Here is a 23,937-nt window from a genome sequence, read left to right as displayed (position 1 = left end):
ACGAGCCCTGCACACCCATCCCCCCCCACCCCCCACACTCCCACTCCGGCCGCCGCATACATTCCCTTACTTACTTGGCCGGGAGCAGGGAACACATCAGCGGGAGCAGGGCAGACATCAGCAGGCGGGGATCGGGAACTCCTGGGCAGCACTCGCTCAGACGCTGCCCGGCATCAGATATGCGCATGTGCATCTAATCCCGGAATCCCGGGATTGGAAGGTCCAATCCCGGGATTCAAATCCTGGCGTTTTTTAGGCCAAATCCCGGGATCCCGCCGATCCTGAAACCGGGATTGGCCACCCTAGTTGGGATCGTTGGGTCTACAACAACTAGGTCGACAAGCATTGGTTACACTATTTTATTCTCCCACCACGCCCTAGTGGATGGTAGGGCATGAAATACTGCTTGTCGGCACATGTCGGCTCAAAAAACAGTGAAACCCCATGTCGACCTTTGACTATCGACCTAGCCCATGTCGACCTAATGTTTGTCGACCATATGTCATGTCGACCTAGACCCAAGTCGACCTAGATTCATGTTAACCTTGACCCATGTCGACCTTAACCCATGTCGACCTAGTCGTGTCGACCCAATGCTTGTCGACCTAGTTGTGGTAGACTATCCCGTAGCCACAGCTGTAGGGAGAGACGAGTACATATGATGACAAAAGTTCTCTCCTCCACATCACAAAACGAATAATTTCCCAAAACAAAGATGGCCGCCGCGCATCAGTGACATGGGCCGAGCGGAGGCGCCGCTGTCGGTGCGTGATGACGTCGGCAGAGTGACAGCTGAGCAGTGCTGCACAGGAGACGTGTTGTGAGAAACAGTCCCGCGGTGTTCTACCGGGATCCGTGCATAATGCCGGGGCCAGACCAGCACCGTGCCCGCCTCCTGCTGCTGTACCCCTGATACACTGTCACACAGGTATTGTATATTCACACATATACAAACAGGTACTGTATATGTGTACACACCATGATAGATATACAAAGACACAGGTACTGTATGGACACACACACACACACACTGTGTGTGTGTGTGTGTGTGTACATATATATATATATTCATACACAGACATGGGTATGTACTCATTGATACACTATACACAGGTATGTACACGCTGATAGAGTATACATACACAGGTATGTACACATAACACTGATACAGTATACAGACAAGGTGTGTACACACTGATAAATACATACACCCATACACACACATGCTTATATGTACACATTGGTACAGAACATGTTGATTTATGCAATGAAAGGTGCAGTTCTGTACTTGTGCTGGCAGTCATCTTCCTCGTAGACGTGTATTCTGTGTGCGCTGCGAGGGGATTCCTCTCACTTATATTACATTACATGGGGTTATAACGCATGGTGACAACATTATAGAGGCTGGCCTTGAAAGTGGTGTTTCCCCTTGTACACAGAAGTAAGCACGGCCCATGTGCAGTCACCCAGGAGCGCCGCGCCGGGATATGTGCGCCCAGTGTCACTGAGGCCTAATGTAACCAATGTTCTCCTGAGTAATCTCATACATTATATATCACTCATATTTATACATGGTCAGTCTCCCGTATCCAAAATCCCGAATTACAGCAGCTTCTGAAGTACAGAATGTATTGGGAGTGACTGGGATGGTGCCGCCTTAGCTTTCTGGTGGTTCAGTGTACAGTTCGGGTACAGTATTCCTGCACTGACCAGCCTGACTGCAGAATCCCAGCAGAGTATTCTAAATCTAATCAACCCCTTGATTGATCTGATCCTAACCATCCCCTCCCGCAGCCTATCTCTAATACTGTCGGAATCTGCCAGGAGACTGTTGTGATTCTGGAGCCAGGATTGTGACCAATGGGATGGTCCATGCCAATATCCTGAGGACATATTCGGTGTAAACAAACTAAGTTTAATACACAAAAGTATTAGAATTATTGTATAAAATAACTTTGTGTGTACAGTGATCACAAAACACATGAATGCCCTTACTCCCGTCAGCTTCTCCTTGCATCTGCCCTAAGCTCCACCCCAGCCTTTCACTGCCTCTACCCTCAGCTCCACCCCTGCTTCTCCCTGCCTCTACCCTCAGCTCCACTCCAGCTTCACCTTGCCTCTACCCCAGCTTCTCCCTGCCTCTACCCTCAGCACCACCCCAGCTTCACCTTGCCTCTGCCCTCATCACCACCCCACCTTCTCCCTGCCTCTACCCTCAGCTCCACCCAAGCTTCTCCCTGCCTCTACCCTCGGCTCCACCCCAGCTTCTCCCAGCTCCACCCCAACTGCTGCTTGCCCTTAACTCACTTTGGGGCAGTTGTAAGCCTGGTGAAGAGATACAGTAGAAGTTTATAACGTACCAGCCAATCAGCCCCTAACAGTCATTTTTCAAACAAAGCTGATTGGCTGGTGGACTATCACCTTCCACTTTATCTCTTCACCAAGCTAATTACATCTGCCCCTTTAACACCAACTGCTACCTACCCCCAGTATTGCCCAAGCTGCCACCTGACCCCAGCACAGTCACAGCTGCTACCTTCTATAACCCCCCCCCCCCCATAATATGTGATGGAACCCAGAAATAGGGCAGTAGGATCACTGGTTTGATCACTGGTGAATAAAGTGTATATGAAACATAAATGCCTTCTGTGTTTAGACAGGGGTCCCATCCCCAAGATGTATAATTATGGTATGCAAACATTCCAAACTACAGGAACACCTGATATCCAAAACACTTCTGTACCCAAGCGTTTTGGATATAGGACACTCAACCTGTGTACTAATAGGCTATGTTCTGTCCAATCTCGGTGGGACCCGAGGTGGGCACACCCGTCCCACCGCTCTTCAATAGATGGATGTGTGTAGGCATGTTATAGGTGTTGCAGGATCTTTTTGTGCCTGCTTATACCCTTTCTGTGTTATAGGACCCGTTCTATTCGCCTACATTGCCTGGTGGAGGTATTTCTGTCACTGCCCAGCGATGGGGCAGCAAATGTCGGGGCAGACGGTGATGAACAAACTCCCTGAGAAGGTGGCGAAGCACGTGACCCTTGTGCGGGAGAGCGGCTTCCTGACGTATGAGGAGTTCCTAGGCCGGGTCGCTGAGCTCAACGATGTGTAAGTGTTTCCTATAAAGTACTCTACAGCACAGGTTCTCAAAATCGGTCCCCCACACAGTGCATGTTTTGCAGGTCTCCTCACAGAATCACAAGTGAAATAATTAGCTCCACCTGTGGTTCTTTAAAAATGTGTCAGTCAATAATGAGTGCACCTGTCGGGTGACCTGGAAAATGTGAACTATATGTGCTCCTGAGTACCGAGTTTGAGAACCATTGCTTTACAGCGTCTGATGTTCTACCCGCCAATGAAGAACTCTGTGCGGCTGTCTGTCTGATGCCCCTACGCTCCACCGCGCTGTGTGCTGCCTGGCAGTCTGTGACCAGTACAGTGGAACAGGCTTGTGCTACATGTTGGTCTGTGACCATTACAATGGAACAGGCCATGCACTGCGCTGCCTGGCAGTCTGTGACCAGTACAGTGGAACAGGCTTGTGCTACATGTTGGTCTGTGACCATTACAATGGAACAGGCCATGCTCTGCGCTGCCTGGCAGTCTGTAACCAGTACAGTGGAACAGGCCATGCTCTGCGCTGCCTGGCAGTCTGTGACCAGTACAGTGGAACAGGTCGCTCTGTGTGCTGCCTGGCAGTCTGTGACCAGTACAGTGGAACAGCTCGCGCTGTGTGCTGCCTGGCAGTCTGTGACCAGTACAATGGAACAGGCTTGTGTGCTGCATGGTGGTCTGTGACCAGTACAGTGGAACAGGTCGCGCTGTGTGCTGCCTGGCAGTCTGTGACCAGTACAATGGAACAGGCTTGTGTGCTGCCTGGCAGTCTGTGACCAGTACAGTGGAACAGGTCGCGCTGTGTGCTACCTGGCAGTCTGTGACCAGTACAATGGAACAGGCTTGTGCTGCATGTTGGTCTGTGACCAGTACAATGGAACAGGCCATGCTCTGCGCTGCCTGGCAGTCTGTGACCAGTACAGTGGAACAGGCCGCGCTGTGTTTATTTAGTCCGTCTGTTATGGCTGCATTTATTTCATTTCCCATTGCAGAACAGCTAAGCTGGCCTCGGGACAGGACAAACATCTCCTGTTTGAAGTGCAGCCAGGATCTGACTCGTCTGCTCTGTGGAAAGTGGTTGTGCGCGTTTTGTGTACAAAGGTGGGTGCTGCGCGGAGCTCTGCGCCAACATATAGGTTGTTCTGCAATGTGCAATATGAAGTGTATTGGATAGTTCACCTATAGATGTGGAAACACATATTTCATAGATTTCAGTAAAATTATGGATTATAGGATTGAAATGTAAACACAATATATAAGGTTATTGTAAATAGCAAACAGTGGTATATACCGTACTTGGTTTTACTTATTAAGCTGGGATATAGGAGGAAGTAGTAAGGTAATGGGAGTGCCATGGGGGGAGGGGTAATGTGATAATGGCTGGTGTTGGTGGTGGTAATATGATAATGGGGGTGTTGGTCGTGGAGGGAGTAATATGATAATGGGGGGTGTTGATCGGGGAGGGAGTAATATGATAATGGGGGGGGGTGATGGTCGGGGAGGGAGTAATATGATAATGGGGGGGTGTTGGTCGGGGAGGGAGTAATATGATAATGGGGGGGTGTTGGTCGGGGAGAGAGTAATATGATAATGGGGGGGGTGTTGGTCGGGGAGGGAGTAATATGATAATGGTAGGGTGTTGGTCAGGGAGGGAGCAAGATGATAATGGGGGGTGTTGATCGGGGAGGGAGTAATATGATAATGGGGGGGGTGTTGGTCGGGGAGGGAGTAATATGATAATGGGGGGGGTGTTGGTCGGGGAGGGAGTAATATGATAATGGGGGTGTTGATCGGGGAGGGAGTAATATGATAATGGGGGGGGTGTTGGTCAGGGAGGGAGTAATATGATAATGGGGGGGGGGGGTGTTGGTCGGGGAGGGAGTAATATGATAATGGGGGGGGGGGGGTGTTGGTCGGGGAGGGAGTAATATGATAATGGGGGTGTTGGTCAGGGAGGGAGCAATATGATAATGGGGGGTGTTGATCGGGGAGGGAGTAATATGATAATGGGGGTGTTGGTGGAGGGTAATGTTATAATGGGGGAGGGGTAATATGATAATAGAAGGTGTTGGTGGGGGAAGGAGTAATATAATGGGGGTGTTGGTGGGGGGTAATATGATAATGGGAGTGTTGGTGGGAGGGGGTGATATGTTTGTGTTGGGGGGGGGGGGGTAAGATGATAATGGGGGAGGGGTAATATGAGCGTAGGGACTGCAGCTTACATTATGAGGATAAGTGATATACGAAAGGTGTATGCCTAGGAATGGCTGCTGATCTGAGCAATGATCGGACTATTATGTTTCACTCCCAGATTAATAAGACCAGCGGCATCGTGGAAGTATCGAGAATCATGAATCTCTACCAGTTCATCCAGCTGTACAAAGACATCACCAGTCACGCGAGTGGCGTGTTTGCCCAGAGCTGCGCAGCCGCAGAGAATGCAGAGAGCTTGTCGTCTGTGTCTTCCTGCCAGGCCAGCATCTTAATGGGGAGGTACAGTACCTGTACAGAGTGTTCCTGCCGGCGTAGCGCACTGGTCCCTCTCGCTCTGTGTTTGTGTTGGATCAGACCTGCAGTGGTGACAGACAAAGTGTTTGCAGAACACTCCGCCGTGACAGCTAATCTGGCACCAGATAGAGAGGGAAATGAAATCAGCAATAATGGGCTATTGTCTGTATAAGATCCTATTCCAGGCATGGTCTTTGTATCTAGCCACCCATAACTCATTGAATAACTCCTTACACCCACAAGAATATATCTTGCCCCCATATTTACTAGAATTCCTTCACACATACCTTTTAACTGGCTCCGTATTGATACTAGAAATACTTTTTCTGCCCGACGAATGTAACCAGAAATGTTCTCATCACCAACATAAATTTAAACACTGCTACGGTCTCCCCCATCCCCCCCCCCACACACATACACACACACCTGCCCTTATAGGTGTCACCAGTTATGGTCTGTCTGTCCCCTCCCACACACACAAACACACACACACACCTGCCCATATAGGTGTCACCAGTTATGGTCTGTCTGTCCCCTCCCACACACACAAACACACACACCTGCCCATATAGGTGTCACCAGTTATGGTCTGTCTGTCGTCACCGTCCCCCCACACACACAAACACACACACACCTGCCCATGTAGGTGTCACCAGTGCTACGGTCTGCCCCCCCCCCCCACACACACGTGCGCACACCCACCCACACCCACCTGCCCTTATAGATATAACCAGTGCTACGGCCCCCCACACACACGCGCGCACACACCCACCTGCCCTTATAGGTGTAACCAGTGCTACGGTCTGCCCCCCCACACACCCCCGCGCACACACCCACCTGCCCTTATAGGTGTAACTGATGCTACGGTCTGCCCCCCCCCGCACATGTGCGCACACACCCACCTGCCCGTATAGGTGTCACCAGTTCTACGGTCTGTCCTGTGACATCCCCCCCACACACACCTACCTGCCCTTATAAGTGTAACCAGTGCTACAGTCTGTGTCGTCCGTCACCCCCTCCACACACACCCGCCTACTCTTATAGGTGTAAACAATGCAACGGTCTGTGTCCCCCCCCCCCCACACACACACACACATTGCTGCCCTTATAGGTGTAACCAGTACTACAGTCTGTGTCCCCTCCTCCATAAATGTCACCTGCTCTGTGTAACTGGTGGGAATACTTCTGTACCCTACACCATACTTTTTATAACCTTTGCCCATGAAACACCTGGGAACGCTGCCTTTCACCTCTCCACCTACTTATGACTTTAGCTCTTGACATTGGGTCCCATTGATAAAGTTGATTCTCTTCAGAATCCAGCCCTTGCTATAAGCCGTCACTATACTTTGCGGTGAGCCAGGTAAATAAGCTTCTGTGTGTGATGTCTCTGACGTAGAACCTTCCATACTCCAGGGTCAAGCAGCTGACGGATGAAGAAGAGTGCTGCATCTGTATGGACGGCCGGGCCGACGTCATCCTGCCCTGCGCTCACAGCTTCTGCCAGAAGTGCATTGACAAATGGTGAGAGTCAGTTATTGGCTTGTGCTTAATCCTTACAGAGGGTTCTTATCACCGGGAATCCGCTGCGTTCTGTACTTCCTCACAGTGGGTGATAATGTGCAGAGCCAAACAGATCATAACTGCCAAGTTAAAGGTTGGGTTTGAAAAATGACAGATAGGAGCTGATTGGCTGCTGCATTATCACGGGCTCCTGTATCATTTCACCAGGCTTCATACATCTGCCCCAGTGTATGATCGCGCCCAGGCTATGGGCAAACGAGGGTGATGCGGGGTTCATATAAGGGTGGGTGCAGGGTTTTGTAAGGTATATGTGTTCCCAACAAAGGGGGCTGTGGATTATTAGGTTGACAGTCAATAGGTCGTCCCCAAAATATTGACGTGCAATAGTGAAAGGTAGACACTTGAAAAAGGTCGACATGCGTTTTTGGTGTAAATGTCAACACATTTTTTTGGATGTCAATGTCGACATGGACCCCCAAGTGGAGTAATACGTACTCTTGCACACTTTACCGTTCTCCATTATAGTCCATGTGGATGGTAAAATTGGAAGAAACTCATGCCGACATTTTCATGTGTCTACCTTTTGATCATGTCGATCCTTTTTACCTTTTGGAGAAGATCTACTGACTGTCTATATAGATCTATCAACCGGAATCAACAGAAAAGATAATATATTATTAATAACAAAATGCAATGTGCAAACCAAAGTCATTATCCAATACATGGCGGCTGTTGTATACTGTATTTCCCCCCTGATGCTGCCTGTTTGCAGACTTGGCAGGAAACCTTCGAAGATGCCTGGACGTGGGAAAGAGCAGGGTGTTTATTATATTAATGACAGGCTTCTTTCCCTCAAACCAAGGGTATGGTTTGAGGGAAAGAAGCCTGTCATTAATATAATATGGATTGCATCTTCAGTTAAATTGATCGAACATTATTGTCAGCTGTCTATAAAGTTTAAAAGAAAAGAGTGACAATAATGGTGCGCGATTAAAACACTGTGCAGCTAAATGTGCAAGCACCAAAGGGCATACATCCAAAAAGATACCCCAGCAATATAAAACCAGCAATAGGTAGACGATAATACAGCATAAAATCATCTGCACTTACAATAGGTAGACACTAATACAGCATAAAATCATCTGTGCTTACAATAGGTAGACGATAACACAGCATAAAATCATCTGCACTTACAACAGGTAGACAATAATACAGCATGAAATCTTCTGCACTTACTGTACAATAGGTAGACGATAACACAGCATAAAATCATCTGCACTTACAATAGGTAGACGCTAATACAGCATAAAATCATCTGTGCTTACAATAGGTAGACACTAATACAGCATAAAATCATCTGTGCTTACAATAGGTAGACAATAATACAGCATAAAGTCATCTGCACTTACTGTACAATAGGTAGACGATAACACAGCATAAAATCATCTGCACTTACAATAGGTAGACGCTAATACAGCATAAAATCATCTGTGCTTACAATAGGTAGACAATAATACAGCATGAAATCTTCTGCACTTACTGTACAATAGGTAGACGATAATACAGCATAAAATCATCTGCACTTACTGTACAATAGGTAGACGATAACACAGCATAAAATCATCTGCACTTACAATAGGTAGACGCTAATACAGCATAAAATCATCTGCACTTACAATAGGTAGACAATAATACAGCATGAAATCTTCTGCACTTACTGTACAATAGGTAGACGATAATACAGCATAAAATCATCTGCACTTACAATAGGTAGACGCTAATACAGCATAAAATCATCTGCACTTACAATAGGTAGACGCTAATACAGCATAAAATAGTCGGTACTTACAATAGGTAGACAATAATACAGCATAAAATCATCTGCACTTACAATAGGTAGACGCTAATACAGCATAAAATAGTCGGTACTTACAATAGGTAGACAATAATACAGCATAAAATCATCTGCACTTACAATAGGTAGACGCTAATACAGCATAAAATCATCTGTGCTTACAATAGGTAGACAATAATACAGCATGAAATCTTCTGCACTTACTGTACAATAGGTAGACGATAATACAGCATAAAATCATCTGCACTTACTGTACAATAGGTAGACGATAACACAGCATAAAATCATCTGCACTTACAATAGGTAAACGCTAATACAGCATAAAATCATCTGCACTTACAATAGGTAGACAATAATACAGCATGAAATCTTCTGCACTTACTGTACAATAGGTAGACGATAATACAGCATAAAATCATCTGCACTTACAATAGGTAGACGCTAATACAGCATAAAATCATCTGCACTTACAATAGGTAGACGCTAATACAGCATAAAATAGTCGGTACTTACAATAGGTAGACGATAATACAGCATAAAATCATCTGCACTTACAATAGGTAGACACTAATACAGCATAAAATCATCTGTGCTTACAATAGGTAGACAATAATACAGCATAAAGTCATCTGCACTTACTGTACAATAGGTAGACGATAACACAGCATAAAATCATCTGCACTTACAATAGGTAGACGCTAATACAGCATAAAATCATCTGTGCTTACAATAGGTAGACAATAATACAGCATGAAATCTTCTGCACTTACTGTACAATAGGTAGACGATAATACAGCATAAAATCATCTGCACTTACTGTACAATAGGTAGACGATAACACAGCATAAAATCATCTGCACTTACAATAGGTAGACGCTAATACAGCATAAAATCATCTGCACTTACAATAGGTAGACAATAATACAGCATGAAATCTTCTGCACTTACTGTACAATAGGTAGACGATAATACAGCATAAAATCATCTGCACTTACAATAGGTAGACGCTAATACAGCATAAAATCATCTGCACTTACAATAGGTAGACGCTAATACAGCATAAAATAGTCGGTACTTACAATAGGTAGACAATAATACAGCATAAAATCATCTGCACTTACAATAGGTAGATGCTAATACAGCATAAAATAATCTGTACTTACAATAGGTAGACAATAATACAGCATAAAATCATCTGCACTTACAATAGGTAGACAATAATACAGCATAAAATCATCTGCACTTACTGCACAATAGGTAGACGATAATACAGCATAAAATCATCTGCAGTTACAATAGGTAGATGATAATACAGCATAAAATCATCTGCACTTACAATAGGTAGACGCTAATACAGCATAAAATCATCTGCACTTACAATAGGTAGACGCTAATACAGCATAAAATCATCTGTACTTACAATAGGTAGACGCTAATACAGCATAAAATCATCTGCACTTACAATAGGTAGATGATAATACAGCATAAAATCATCTGCACTTACAACAGGTAGACGATAATACAGAATAAAATCATCTGCACTTACTGTATAATAGGTAGACGCTAATACAGCATAAAATCATCTGCACTTACAATAGGTAGACGCTAATACAGCATAAAATAATCTGTACTTACAATAGGTAGACAATAATACAGCATAAAATCATCTGCACTTACAATAGGTAGACAATAATACAGCATAAAATCATCTGCACTTACTGCACAATAGGTAGACGATAATACAGCATAAAATCATCTGCAGTTACAATAGGTAGATGATAATACAGCATAAAATCATCTGCACTTACAATAGGTATACGCTAATACAGCATAAAATCATCTGCACTTACAATAGGTAGACGCTAATACAGCATAAAATCATCTGTACTTACAATAGGTAGACGCTAATACAGCATAAAATCATCTGCACTTACAACAGGTAGACGATAATACAGAATAAAATCATCTGCACTTACTGTATAATAGGTAGACGCTAATACAGCATAAAATCATCTGCACTTACAATAGGTAGACGATATTACAGCATAAAATCATCTGCACTTACAACAGGTAGACGCTAATACAGCATAAAATCATCTGCACTTACAATAGGTAGACGATATTACAGCATAAAATCATCTGCACTTACAACAGCTAGACGCTAATACAGCATAAAATCATCTGCACTTACAACAGGTAGACGCTAATACAGCATAAAATCATCTGCACTTACAATAGGTAGACAATAATACAGCATAAAATCATCTGCACTTACAATAGGTAGACGCTAATACAGCATAAAATCATCTGCACTTACAACAGGTAGATGCTAATACAGCATAAAATCATCTGCACTTACAATAGGTAGACAATAATACAGCATAAAATCATCTGCACTTACTGCACAATAGGTAGACGATAATACAGCATAAAATCATCTGCAGTTACAATAGGTAGATGATAATACAGCATAAAATCATCTGCACTTACAATAGGTAGACAATAATACAGCATAAAATCATCTGCACTTACTGCACAATAGGTAGACGATAATACAGCATAAAATCATCTGCAGTTACAATAGGTAGACGCTAATACAGCATAAAATCATCTGCACTTACAATAGGTAGACGCTAATACAGCATAAAATCATCTGCACTTACAATAGGTAGACGCTAATACAGCATAAAATCATCTGCACTTACAATAGGTAGACAATAATACAGCATAAAATCATCTGCACTTACTGCACAATAGGTAGACGATAATACAGCATAAAATCATCTGCAGTTACAATAGGTAGATGATAATACAGCATAAAATCATCTGCACTTACAATAGGTAGACGCTAATACAGCATAAAATCATCTGCACTTACAATAGGTAGACGCTAATACAGCATAAAATCATCTGTACTTACAACAGGTAGACGCTAATACAGCATAAAATCATCTGCACTTACAATAGGTAGACAATAATACAGCATAAAATCATCTGCACTTACAATAGGTAGACGCTAATACAGCATAAAATCATCTGCACTTACAACAGGTAGACGCTAATACAGCATAAAATCATCTGCACTTACAATAGGTAGACGCTAATGCAGCATAAAACCATCTGCACTTACAACAGGTAGATGATATTACAGCATAAAAGACAGTCCCATAAGGCAAGAAGCAAGGTCAGGTGGGGGTGGCTGGCTCAGTCGCAGGTTCAATTTTATAATCCGGAACAGGAGAGGGAATACGCATCCGGGGAACAGCGATGACCAAATATAGCCTTTCTCTGGGGAGCAGTCCTTAAACACTTGATAATTTGCACTGTCTTTGCTTCCTCTTATGCCGCCCTGATCACATTACTTGTGAGAATGGGTGGTTATTGTTTCAGGTACATACCAATCCCATCCCTCAATATTTGGGACTTCAGAGTACCTACTTTGTGAACTGAATGTCATTTGTCCTAGTGCAACCCTAACATGCGGTGACCTAAATCCAATTTCATTTGAGGTTACACATTGTGCGCTGTTGGTCATACACCTTCTCTTTGCTAGCTTTGTATATAGGACAGATATTGACAAAGGAAAAGGCTTTATACTGAAGAGCAATATAACCATTTATTATGGTTTAGGTCAGTGGTTCCCAACCCTGGTCCTCAGTGCAGTGCATGTTTTGCAGGTCTCCACACAGAATCCCAAGTGCTATAATTAGCTCCACCTGTGGATCTTTTCAAATGTGCCTGAATAATGAGTGCACCTGCCGGGTGACCTGGAAAACGTGCACTGTTGGGGGTACTTGAGGACCAGGGTTGGGAACCACTGCTTTAGGTTTATAAGTAACCCAATTATTCCTTTTTAGTGGAAGAGATGCTGCATTCCGTCTCATGTAACCATGCCAGCCTCGTTTACCCGTTCCGCTTTATATTCCTGTATCTGTAACCAGAATGTTCTTTCGCTAGGAGCGACCGCAACCGGAACTGTCCCATCTGCCGCCTGCAGGTGACCGGGGTGAATGACTCGTGGGTGGTGTCCGATGCCCCCACACAGCATGACGTGGCCAGTTACATCCTGAATTTGGCTGATGAGGTCGGACAGCCCAACGACACCTTCTTCTGACCCCCAGCAAACTCTCCTCGCGACGGTCTGTGTGGTCATTGAGATTTCCGCACTGTTTTTATGTGGTGTGTTCTAAGTGTTGTCTTTGCTTTAGTGGTGGTGTTGGACTTTCAGCATTAGAATAGATAGCAATACACTGGCGATAAGCTATTTCATGATGACTCGTGAGAGAATATTCTATTTCATCTGCCCACATTTCTGCTTCTAATTTATTGTGTGTAATCTGCACTTACGAAAATGCTTGGTCTTCTTTTGCACTTGTAAATACTGTACATATTTTCCGGCTCTTTAGATTTAAGGGGTTTATACTATTGGACTGTCAGCAATATGATATTTATCGATTTTTAATTTTATGCCATTAATATTACCTAAAAGGTGAAAAAAATCCATCCTACGTTAATGTATGTTTATAAGGGGGAGACAAACTAATAATGTTCATTCTACAACCGGGCATATTTGAAAACCCATGCAGTTCCTCCTCCCTGCCTGGGGTGTCGCTCTCTGCTGTGGTCTGCATTTCAGCACTGATATGCAGACCAGACCTGTTCTAGAAGCACCAGAGCAGAGAGCAACACCCCAGGCAGGGAGGAGGAACTGCATGGGTATTGAAAGATGCAGGGTGCTAAAATGAACACTAGTATTAAGCCTTGGATAGTGATAAAGTGGAGAGAAATAAAGGGTCTATTTACTAAGACTTGGAAGTCACAACCAATCATCTCCTAACTTCCATGTCTGAAGCTGTATTTGATAAGTGGCAGTTAGGAGCTGATTGACTGGTACAGTGCTTTATCTCCATCCACAAGGCTTTGTAAATAGACCACAAGCCAGCCAGATAGCTCCCAACTGCCATGTTACAGCAGGTGTTTGACAAATGACAGAAGCTGTTTGGTTGGTACTTTGTCACCCTCCAAGGCTTAGTACATAGACCCTAGTGTGCAGTTCCTCTTCCCTGCCTGGGGTGTTTCTGTCTGCTGTAGTGCTTCTAGCACAGTGTGATCTGTATATCAGCACTGATATGCAAACCAGACCTGTTCTAGAATCACCACAACAGACAGTGACACCTAGGGTTGCCACCTCATCCCTTTAAAACTGGAGACTTATTAATTACACAGATTCTGTGGCTGATTAAAAAAAACACAGTTGAAATTGAGTCTTGAAGTGAGCCAGCCACAGAACCTGTGTAATTAATATGTGTCCAGTTTTAAAGGGATGAGGTGGCAACCCTAGGTGTTGCTGTCTGTTGTGATGATTCTAGAACAGGTCTGGTTTGCATATCAGTGCTGATATACAGACCACACTGTGCTAGAAGCACTACAGCAGACAGCGACACCCCAGGCAGGGAACAGGAACTGCATGCGTTTTCAAAGATAGCGGGTGCTAGAATGAACACTAAGGGGGGTATTCAAACACTGTTGTGCTCCCGCAGCCATCTCCCGACGGGGGAGATGGCTGCAGGGCCCTATTGAATGCTGTCTTCCCCAACAGCATTGAACAGGGTTTCTCCGCAGAACGAGCCCGACATCACAAGCTGTCAGGCTCGTTCTGCCGAGAAAACTAGGAAATAGGCAAGTTCCTGGCCGGAGCTCGTCTATTTCCGCCCTCAACTCGCGGCCAAGCCCCTTTCTCGCCGCTCGGAGGCTGGGACATTGAATCCCGACTGCCGAGCTCCAGTCGAGGTAAGCGAGAAAGGAACAGGGGCACGTCTGTCGAGCTTGCTGTACCCCTGTCATTGAATACCCCCCTAAGACCCCAAAATGTTGTAAAGTCCTGCGGCCAAAGCGTAAGTATGTCACTTATTAATTAGTCCCCTCTTTTTATTTTAAGTTAATGAAACCAGATTTTTAGACACTCTGAGGGCAAAGTGAGTGTTTGGGAACCACACACACTGTCTGGGAAATAGGAAATGTTTTCCAGGTTTATTGGAAATGTTGGAAATTGTTTTTAATGCATTTTTTTTAAATATATATATATATAAGTACTGCTGTATAATTGCTTGAGTTTGGAACCCAGCACATTACTTGCTCCAATGAATAATGATTGCTATAGTAACCACTAATGTAAATGTCTCCATGTACAGAATAGGTTGAAGCTCTGAACTTTATATAATCTGTGAGATCAACAAGTTGATTATAATGCTACTGTAAATTTAGACCTCTGAGACTGCATCTGTCTTAATGAGGAAGCGTATGTAGGTCTTTCAGGGTAAGACTGGGGTAAACGTTGCAGGGTCCGAGTTGTCAGAAGTCCCGGATTTTCAGCTGAGAATAGTTTGTTTTTTAAAGCGGCAATCATTTACAAGGCAAAGCCAGGTTATGTTTGCCCCTTAAAATCCCCCTAAAAATCTATTCTCGGATGAAATTCCGGAAACTCAGGCCCTGTTACCCTTATATGTGACTGTGCGTGTGATAGATCACTGATGGGTTAGGAAGGCCCATGTAATGGGGGATTTCCTTTCCATAATGAGACTGTATTTAGTCACGTCGTTGGCTGATACTCAGCAAGACCACCTTAGGTCGACATGGTAAAAAGTGTGACCCAAGCAACCCCCAGAGGCTCCTGCCATTGTCTGTATTTCTGCACACTCATCTTCTGCAGCCAGCACTTTAATGGTACATAATGTGTTCCTCCGTATTGGCTTACCATGTTGTATATAATGAGAACCCACCCTTTCAAAAAAAAAAATGTGTTTACCATTGTGATGTCACCGGGTCCTAGTGAGCTCATTGGCTGCCTCAGTCATATGCAGGCACCATATTTCAGAAGTAAAATGTAGTCCAACTTTCTGTTATTTTTCTGTTAACATGATGTCATATGTTGGCGATAATCTCAGTAATGGTCTTTAGTTTTGTCCCCATCTGTGCATTCGGTGCAGAGTTGCCTTGTCTACAGGCTAATAGAAGTGTAATTATTGGCATGAAGCCTTGGGGAACAGCGGAGGAACCTGAAATGTACTTTGTTGGTGGGAAGTCACCAACATGGTCTGTTATAGGGTCCGTCATCCTCCGGATGGGAACGGGAGGTGATGGCAGTATGATATACACTACAGCACATGTCTTCAACCTGTGGCCTTCCAGATGTTGTGGAACTACATGTCCCAGCATGCCCTGACAATTTTGGCATGCTCTCATAGGAAAAAATGTGGCAATGCATGTTGGAACATGTAGTTTCACAACATCTGGAGGGGCACAGGTTGAAGACCCATGCACTACAGTGTGGTTTACATAGGGATAGGGAGGGGGGGTGGGGGGGTTGGCAGTCCATTCCTATGTACAGTCCACACCGCTTACAGAATACCCCAATGTGCTTGGCTTCTGTTTTTTTTTATGTTTAACCCCTTCCCGCCGCAGCCTGTTTTTGCCTTCCTGACAGAGCCCTTTTTTTCAAATCTGACATGTCTCACTTAAGTGGGGATAACTTTTTTTTGCTTTTACTTATCCCAGTGATTTTGAGATTGTTTTCTCGTGACACATTGTACTTCAAGTTAGTGGTAAATTTTGGTCGATACAGTCTGTGTTTTTTTGTGAAAAATTCCAAAATGTCGTAAAAAAATGGAACATTTTGCGATTTGCAAAATGTTAAATTTTCTGCTTGTGAGACAAATAATCTTACCACTCAAAATAGTTAATAAGTAACAAAGACCATATGTATACTTTATGTTGCCATCATTATTTCAACCTCATTTTAATTTTTTTGGACACTAGGAGGCTTAAAATATGAATAGCAAATTCTCAAATTTTCAAGAAAATTTCAAACACTGATTTTTTTAGGGACCAGTTCAGTTCTGATGTGACTTTGAGGGACTTGTATGTGAGACACCCCCATAAATGATGCCATTTCAAAAACTGCACCCCTCAAAGTATTCAAAACAGCATTTTGGAAGTTTGTTAACCCTTTAGGTGTTTCACAGGAATTAAAACAAAGTGTAGGTGAAATTTCAAAATTTCATTTTTTTTGCAGATTTTCAATTTTAATACATTTTTCTAAGGAACACAGTAGATTTTACTAGAGAAATGTGACTAAAAATTGATTCCCCCAATTCTTTTGTTTTCATAAATATCCTATATGTGGCCCTAGTGTGCACGGTGACCAAACCACAGGCTTCATAATAGAAGGAGCACCTACTTGATTTTGGAGCCTCCTTTTTATGAGATTATTTTTTAGGCACCATGTAGGTTTCTAGGCACCATAAGATGCTAAAAGTTAGGAACCTCCCCCACAAGTGACCCCATTTTGAAAACTACACCCTTCAGGGAATTCATCTAGGGGTATAGTGTACATTTCAAACGCCCAGGGGTTTCACCAATTTTGATACAACTGGGCTGTGAAAATGAAAAAAATTATTTTTACACAAAAATGCAGTTCTGGCTCAAAATTTTTCATTTTCACAAGGAATGAAGGAGACAAAGCACCCCAAAATCTGTGCCCCAATTTCTCCCGAGTACGGCAATGCCTCACATGTGACCAAAAAATACCAGTTGGGTGCATGGCAGGACTCAGAAGGGAAGGAGTGATATTTGGTGGTGGAATGAATGGTGGGTGCTATGTCGCATTAGCAAGACCCCCGAAGCACCAATACAGTGGAACCCCCCCACATGTGACCCCATTTTGCTCACCAGCTTTGGGAGGGGGGCTGGCGCTGCGGCTGGTGGGGGGGTGGGAGGGGGGCTGGCGCTGCGGCTGGTGGGGGGGTGGGAGGGGTGCTGGCGCTGCGGCAGCCGGGTGGGTGGGAGGGAGGGGGGGCTGCCGGGTGGGAGGGGGGGGGCTGGCGATCGGTGGTGATCGGTGCTGTCCTTAACAGCACCGATCACCACCGATCACTGTGTTACCGAGCGGCTTAGCCGCCGGTAACACAGAAAACGCTGTAATTGGCTGTTCACGTTTGAACAGCCAATCGCAGCGATCGCCGCGAGGGGGGATGTCTGCTGTCAGGGACAGCAGACATCTCGGTGACAGTTTAAAACCATGACGTATATATACGTCTTCGGTCGGGAAGTACCTCCCGACCATGACGTATATATACGTCATATGTCGGGAATATCTATATATATATATATATATATATATATATATATATATATATATATATATATATATATATATATATATATATATATATATATATATATATATATATATATATATATATTTCAGTTTATTATCTGTAATTTATAATACAAGCAGCTTATGATGCTGCTGCGGCTGGCGGGGGGGGGAGGGGGGGAGCGCTGCGTGCGCTGCTGCTGCTGCCGGGGGAGCTGCTGGACGCGACGGGTGAGTGCGAGCAGGGCTGCCGGGTGGGAGGGAGGGAGGGCTGCTCAGCAGTGGAGATCGGTGCTGTACTTAACAGCACCGATCACCACCGATTTCTGTGCTACCGAGCGGCTTAGCCGCCGGTAACACAGAAATAGCTGTGATTGGCTGTTCACATTTGAACATCCATGACGTACATTTATGCCATGTGTCGGGAAGTACTTCCCGACCATGACGTAAATGTACGTCAAATGTCGGGAAGGGGTTAAAAATTAAAAACAACTTTTGAACAATGTTGTCCTGATTACTACTCGTATAGTTAGATTTGGGTGTTTTATTGTTTCTGTGCAGGGTAAATACTGACTGCATTATTTTTACACTGCAATATAGATATCAGTTTGAAATACACCCCCCACCCAAATCTAACTCTCTCTGCACATGTTACATCTGCCCCACCTGCAGTGCACATGGTTTTGTCCATTAGAGAGTGATTGTATATTTTCAGAGTGAATAAGAATAACCCCCATTGTCCTTGGACTAACAAGAAGGTGTTGCGCTCAAATCTGCCTCTGGTATGGAGGTGCCAATCCTGCATGTGCCCCTGCAGGGGAGGTGCTGCTCTCACATGTGCCCCTGCTGGGGAGGTGCTGCTCTCACATGTGCCATTGCCAGGGAGGTGCTCCTTTTCTGGCGTAAGAGGCAAGCAATGACTGTTAGGTGCCATCCACAGGAGAGCCACCTTTGGGAACCCCTGGTACATCCCACTTACCTTGAACCCTCGGAGTGTGATATAAATACATGGCCAGTAATGAAGCTTCAGGTTACAGGCTGTGCCCATAGACCAGAGATACATTTGCTTTTGGGTCCTGGACAGTAACAACTATTGTGGCTTTGTATCACTTCCCACGTGGCCTCCACATCCTGCTGATACCACAGTGACTGCCACAGAAAACAGAACAAGACAATTGTGTTACACTTTATTTTTTTGCGTTGAAAACACAGAAAAAAAAGTAATTTGGTGAAATAAAGCACTACTGTAACCAGAAGAACCATGGCCGTTACTTCCTACAGTGTAAGCAGTGGTTCCAGTACTGTGGGTACAGTGCCGTACATGAGTACATACAATGTGACCGTTCCCAGACTTGCTTCCACTATGGTATGCTACTGGCCTGTAATACTAGCCTATCCCTCATACTATATGTTGTGTGCTGCACCATTCCATACTGTGCGACAGACTCTGCTTCTCAGAATGTCCAGCACAATAAAAGTCTAAAATAAAAATTTTTTCTAATACAAAAAGGTATCTAATAACATTGCTAAATATAGAAATAAAGGCTGACATTGTTTTCTTCTCCTGCACCTGCATAATGTACAGCTAATCCATGGCGGCGCCTCTGCTCTGATCGCAAGCTTATGGGGCAAGAAGGTGCTGCTGCTTCTCCGCCACTGACAAGTCACATGACACGGGACAGGGAAGTGATTGGTTTTATACTCCCTATGTTCTGTGCACCGTCTTCATTAGCAGTGGTAGCAAAACCCTCAAATAGGCTTATGGACTGGAGGCCTGACCCAGAATAAGCATTACTGATTGGCCGATTTCCATGCATATACTAAGCCACACCCATGGTATACTAAGCCGCACGATGAATAATCATTGTACAGCTACCTGTAAGAATAGGAACACTGAAATCGTACTAGCATCTGCTAATTAGTGCACAGATGGAGTTTACAATTACAGAATTAAGTTCCGTATTCTCCATTCAGTCTCTAGGTGTTTCGTCCATCCACTGTCTATGAATCAATATCTGGATGATAGGCCAAAATTGCCTATTTGGACAGTCAACAGGTAGCCACCAAAAGCTCGACTTGCACGTCGACAATCAAAGGATCTCGACACAAGCAAAAGTCAAGGTTTTCATGATTTTTACCCAAATTTTTTTGGGGGGGGGGGGGGGGATCTTTTCATGCTTTACCATCTACGTAGAAAGGGTAAGGTGGCCTGGAGCATAGTGGGCCATACAGTACACTAGTTAGGGGCCTGCGCACTCAGGTGTTAACATTGACACAAAAAACCCTCATGCTGACTGTCTATCTAGAACAGGGATGGGGAACCTTCGGCCCTCCATCTGTTTTTGAACTACACATCCCAGAGTTCTTTGCTGCAGTTTTAGCATGGCCAAATAGCAAAACTGTAGCAGTGCATGCTGGGATGTGTAGTTTCCGCAACAGCTGGTGGGCCAAAGGTTCTCCATCCCTGATCTAGAACCTTACAAATCTTCCTATTCTTCAGAAGTTCTTAGAAATCCCTCCTAGTCGTGGGACACTGGAGTATTGTGTAAAGAGGATGCGGTTCCCTTACCGCTGAGGAATGCTTGTTGAAACGCGTTGGTACAGTGGTCCCGATTTGAAGTCCTGTTTATTGGAGCACATTAATGCGGTGGATCCTCGCGGTATTCACATCGGGGAAATGCCATCATTTTTGGGAACAACTACCTCTTACTCTGTCCTGTATATATTGATTTTTCTAAGATCATTCCTACGATCATTGTGGGTTACTATTGGCAACGATCATAAACAGATTATACTGTGATGTTCATCTATTCATCTTTTTGGTCATCTTATGAGGATCTAGTGTCCTGGGACTAGGAGGAACTAATAAGAACTTTGGTGGAATAAAATGTATAGACAGCGAATGAACAAAGCACCGACAGAGACTGAATGGTGAATATTACTCTGGAACGTAATTAAGCACTGCGCGCTTATGCCTCTGGTTTATATATGAACCCTTCTGTTTTTCACCATTTGTTTCGCCTGTGAAATATACCTGCATTATTTGCACCAATAAAGCTTAAAATGTCTAATTCAGCAGAAGCCGCCCTGCATCGGGTGTAAGGAAGAAAAGCGATTGGTAAAACGCGTGCATATTCTGTATATGGCTAAAGGGCGTCCCCTACACAGCAGTACAGGCACAATCAGCCAATCAGAAGCAGGCACTAGCCTATAAGCGTTCTTTCATCTGCCTGAACACCTGCAGAAAATGGGAACCAGTCACATGATTAACTGTTACCAGGTCGACATTTGAGATGTAGACACCACAATGTTGACAGTTCTGCCGTCAGACACATGATTACCCACATCAAATCATACTACGCCCAGCTGCAATATGTACTGGTACCATAACGCTTCAAATGGCGTGGCTTGCGCCAAGGAGTATCAAATCTTGTAGCTTATTCCCCTTGGTGTGCTGGGAAGGGGGGGGGGGGGGGGCGACAACCCTATTTTGTGTATCTTTCTGATTTAATACTGCCTCGGGTATGATATGAACAGGTGTGTGAGAGGTACAGCCACTGTTGGCTCCGCCTTCTGATTCTCATGTCCTTGCTGTGTTGATTGTAGCTGTATTTGTGTAGAATGACACAGAAGATTCCCGAGAGCCCTCCCTCCCCAAATTCACAACAATTTTTAAATAGTCACAGGTGATTTATGTAGCCCCCTAGTTACAGGGAATGGAGGGAAAGTAACAGGCTCAGTAACCTACAGTGCTCCACGTTCAGCAAGTAACTCCCAAAGTGTGTTCCATGTAACCTATATTACAGCTGCGATATATTTCCATTAGGTACATATATAGGTATGTGAGCACAGAGATAGTGTGATGTTGGATGCCCAGGATTGTCCCTTGTCCCTGGACCAGGGATAGAATTGAGGATGTCCTCATGATGCCTGAGCCAGAGCGATCACTGCGGATTTCATGGCGTCCGTGAGAAAGCTGAGCTCGTTACATAATGTCTCGCACCGGTAGGCCATGCGGATCTGGGCAACGTTTGTTCTGCTGATGTTGTTCCCTTCGGGTCCTTCCTTCTTGTAGTCAACCCCAAGGAAATGCTGCTTTTCCTGCAGACAAAAGAGAACTCATCACTGAGCGTCATAACTATGCTTGGTGCAAGCCGCCATCACCGAGGGTCAACATGCTCTATGTATAGTGCAAGCCACCATCACCGAGTGTTATCACTATGTATAATGCAAGCTGCCATCACCAAGAGTCATAACTATGCGTGGTGCAAGCCACCATCACTGAGCGTCCTCACTCTCTATATATAGTGCAAGCCGCCATCACCGAGCGTCGTCACTCTCTATATATAGTGCAAGCCGCCATCACCGAGTGTTGTCACTCTCTATATATAGTGCAAGCCGCCATCACCGAGTGTTGTCACTCTCTATGTATAGTGTAACCCGCCATCACAGAGCGTCTCCACTATGTGTAGTGTAAGCCGCCATCACAGAGTGTCATACCACTCTATGCATAGTGCAAGCCGCCATCAATGAGTGTCATCCCTATGTATAGTGCAAGGTGCCATCACCAGTGTCATCACTCTCTATGTATAGTGCAAGCCGCCTTCATCGAGTATTGTCACTCTCTATGTATAGTGCAAGCCACCATCACTGAGTGTCGTCACACAATATGTACAGTGCAAGCTGCCATCACCAAGTATCGTCACTCTCTATGTACAGTGCAGGCCGCCATCACCGAGCGTCGTCACTATGTGTAGTGTAAGCCGCCATCACTGAGTGTTGTCACTCTCTATGTATAGTGCAAGCCGCCATCACCAAGTGTTGTCACTATGTATAGTGCAAGCCGTCATCACTGAGTCTCATCACTCTATATGCCGTTGTCACTGAGCATCATTACTCCCTACATGTAGTGCAAACCCATGAATGAAGATAACCAGATGGTGCCCCTGACTTGTGCATAGCTGGTGTCACGTGGCATAAACCTGTCGCTGGGCATGGACTACAGTCACTGCCAGCCCCTGCAGTCTGCTGCTCGGCCAATCCCCCTGCATGCTGCTGCTCGGCCAATCCCCCTGCAGTCTGCTGCTCGGCCAATCCCACCGCAGGCCGCCCCACACTGAGCACATTACTGTTTCTGAACCGCCCAGAAACCTCTCCTCGGGGGGAGGACATCTCATCACACTCATTTACTGACCTTATCCGAGAGGCCGCTCTGCAGGACGCTGTTCCTCGCAATCTCACACAAGTCACAGGTGCTCAGCTTCCAGACTTGGGCTGCGATGGCGTATTCTTCCATCAGTGCCTCCTGCAAAGTCCGGCTTGGTCAGTCATACAATATTCCAATATTCATTGCAAATGATCTAATACAATATAATGATTTGTGGCTGTCCAGTTTGTGTCCTGCTGACTCTAACTGGGCCTACACACAGGGCGACTGTGTAGATTGCTCAGTGCACATGGCTGCACAGCAAGGTGTCAGTGCTGTGTTCTGAGTGATCTGTCAGGGCCAGTGTCCTTCGGAGAGAACCGGAGATCTGACTAGATTTATCCTGCATGCAAGATCTTAATCACCTGGCAATAGCGATGTCCGGAGCCACCATGTGGCCCTTACACACTGAGCGATGTAGGGTCATTTTCTAAGTGATCTAGTAAGATCGTTAGAAAATGGGCTGAAATCGCCCCTTGTGTAGACCCCATTAACATAGGTTTAACACAATCACACTAAACCCGCGTCTGCCTTGGTGTTCAGTGTGTCATTGAAAGGGGCTCAGGA

The 23,937-nt window shown here is 44.9% G+C and overlaps 2 protein-coding genes across 4 annotated transcripts in view; one reads left to right on the top strand and one right to left on the bottom strand.

The window, feature by feature from the left end:
* Positions 1–769: 769 nt before the first annotated feature.
* On the top strand, positions 770–15,912 carry RNF141 (ring finger protein 141). Its single transcript, XM_083164726.1, has 6 exons — positions 770–928; positions 2,925–3,117; positions 4,116–4,224; positions 5,435–5,616; positions 7,048–7,155; positions 12,968–15,912. Exons 2-6 carry the CDS (start codon positions 2,981–2,983, stop codon positions 13,122–13,124), a joined length of 693 nt encoding a protein of 230 aa, XP_083020852.1. The 5' UTR covers positions 770–928; positions 2,925–2,980; the 3' UTR covers positions 13,125–15,912.
* Positions 15,913–18,659: 2,747 nt separating this feature from the next.
* The window catches only part of AMPD3 (adenosine monophosphate deaminase 3), a 44,718-nt gene continuing 39,440 nt past the window's right edge, over positions 18,660–23,937 (bottom strand). For all 3 annotated transcript variants that reach the window (XM_083164724.1, XM_083164725.1, XM_083164723.1), the window contains exons 14-15: positions 23,359–23,469; positions 18,660–22,265 (exon numbers count right to left, since the gene is read on the bottom strand). In XM_083164724.1, the coding sequence (XP_083020850.1) occupies positions 22,086–22,265; positions 23,359–23,469 (291 nt within the window). In that variant the 3' untranslated portion in view covers positions 18,660–22,085. The remainder of the gene's footprint in view (positions 22,266–23,358; positions 23,470–23,937) is intronic.

Source organism: Crinia signifera, chromosome 11 (genome assembly GCF_055691185.1).
Source record: "Crinia signifera chromosome 11, ASM5569118v1, whole genome shotgun sequence".
In the NCBI taxonomy this organism is placed as follows: Eukaryota; Metazoa; Chordata; class Amphibia; order Anura; family Myobatrachidae; genus Crinia; species Crinia signifera.
The sequence above is the reverse complement of the archived record's forward strand: the minus strand, read 5'-3'. Positions and strand labels throughout refer to the sequence as shown.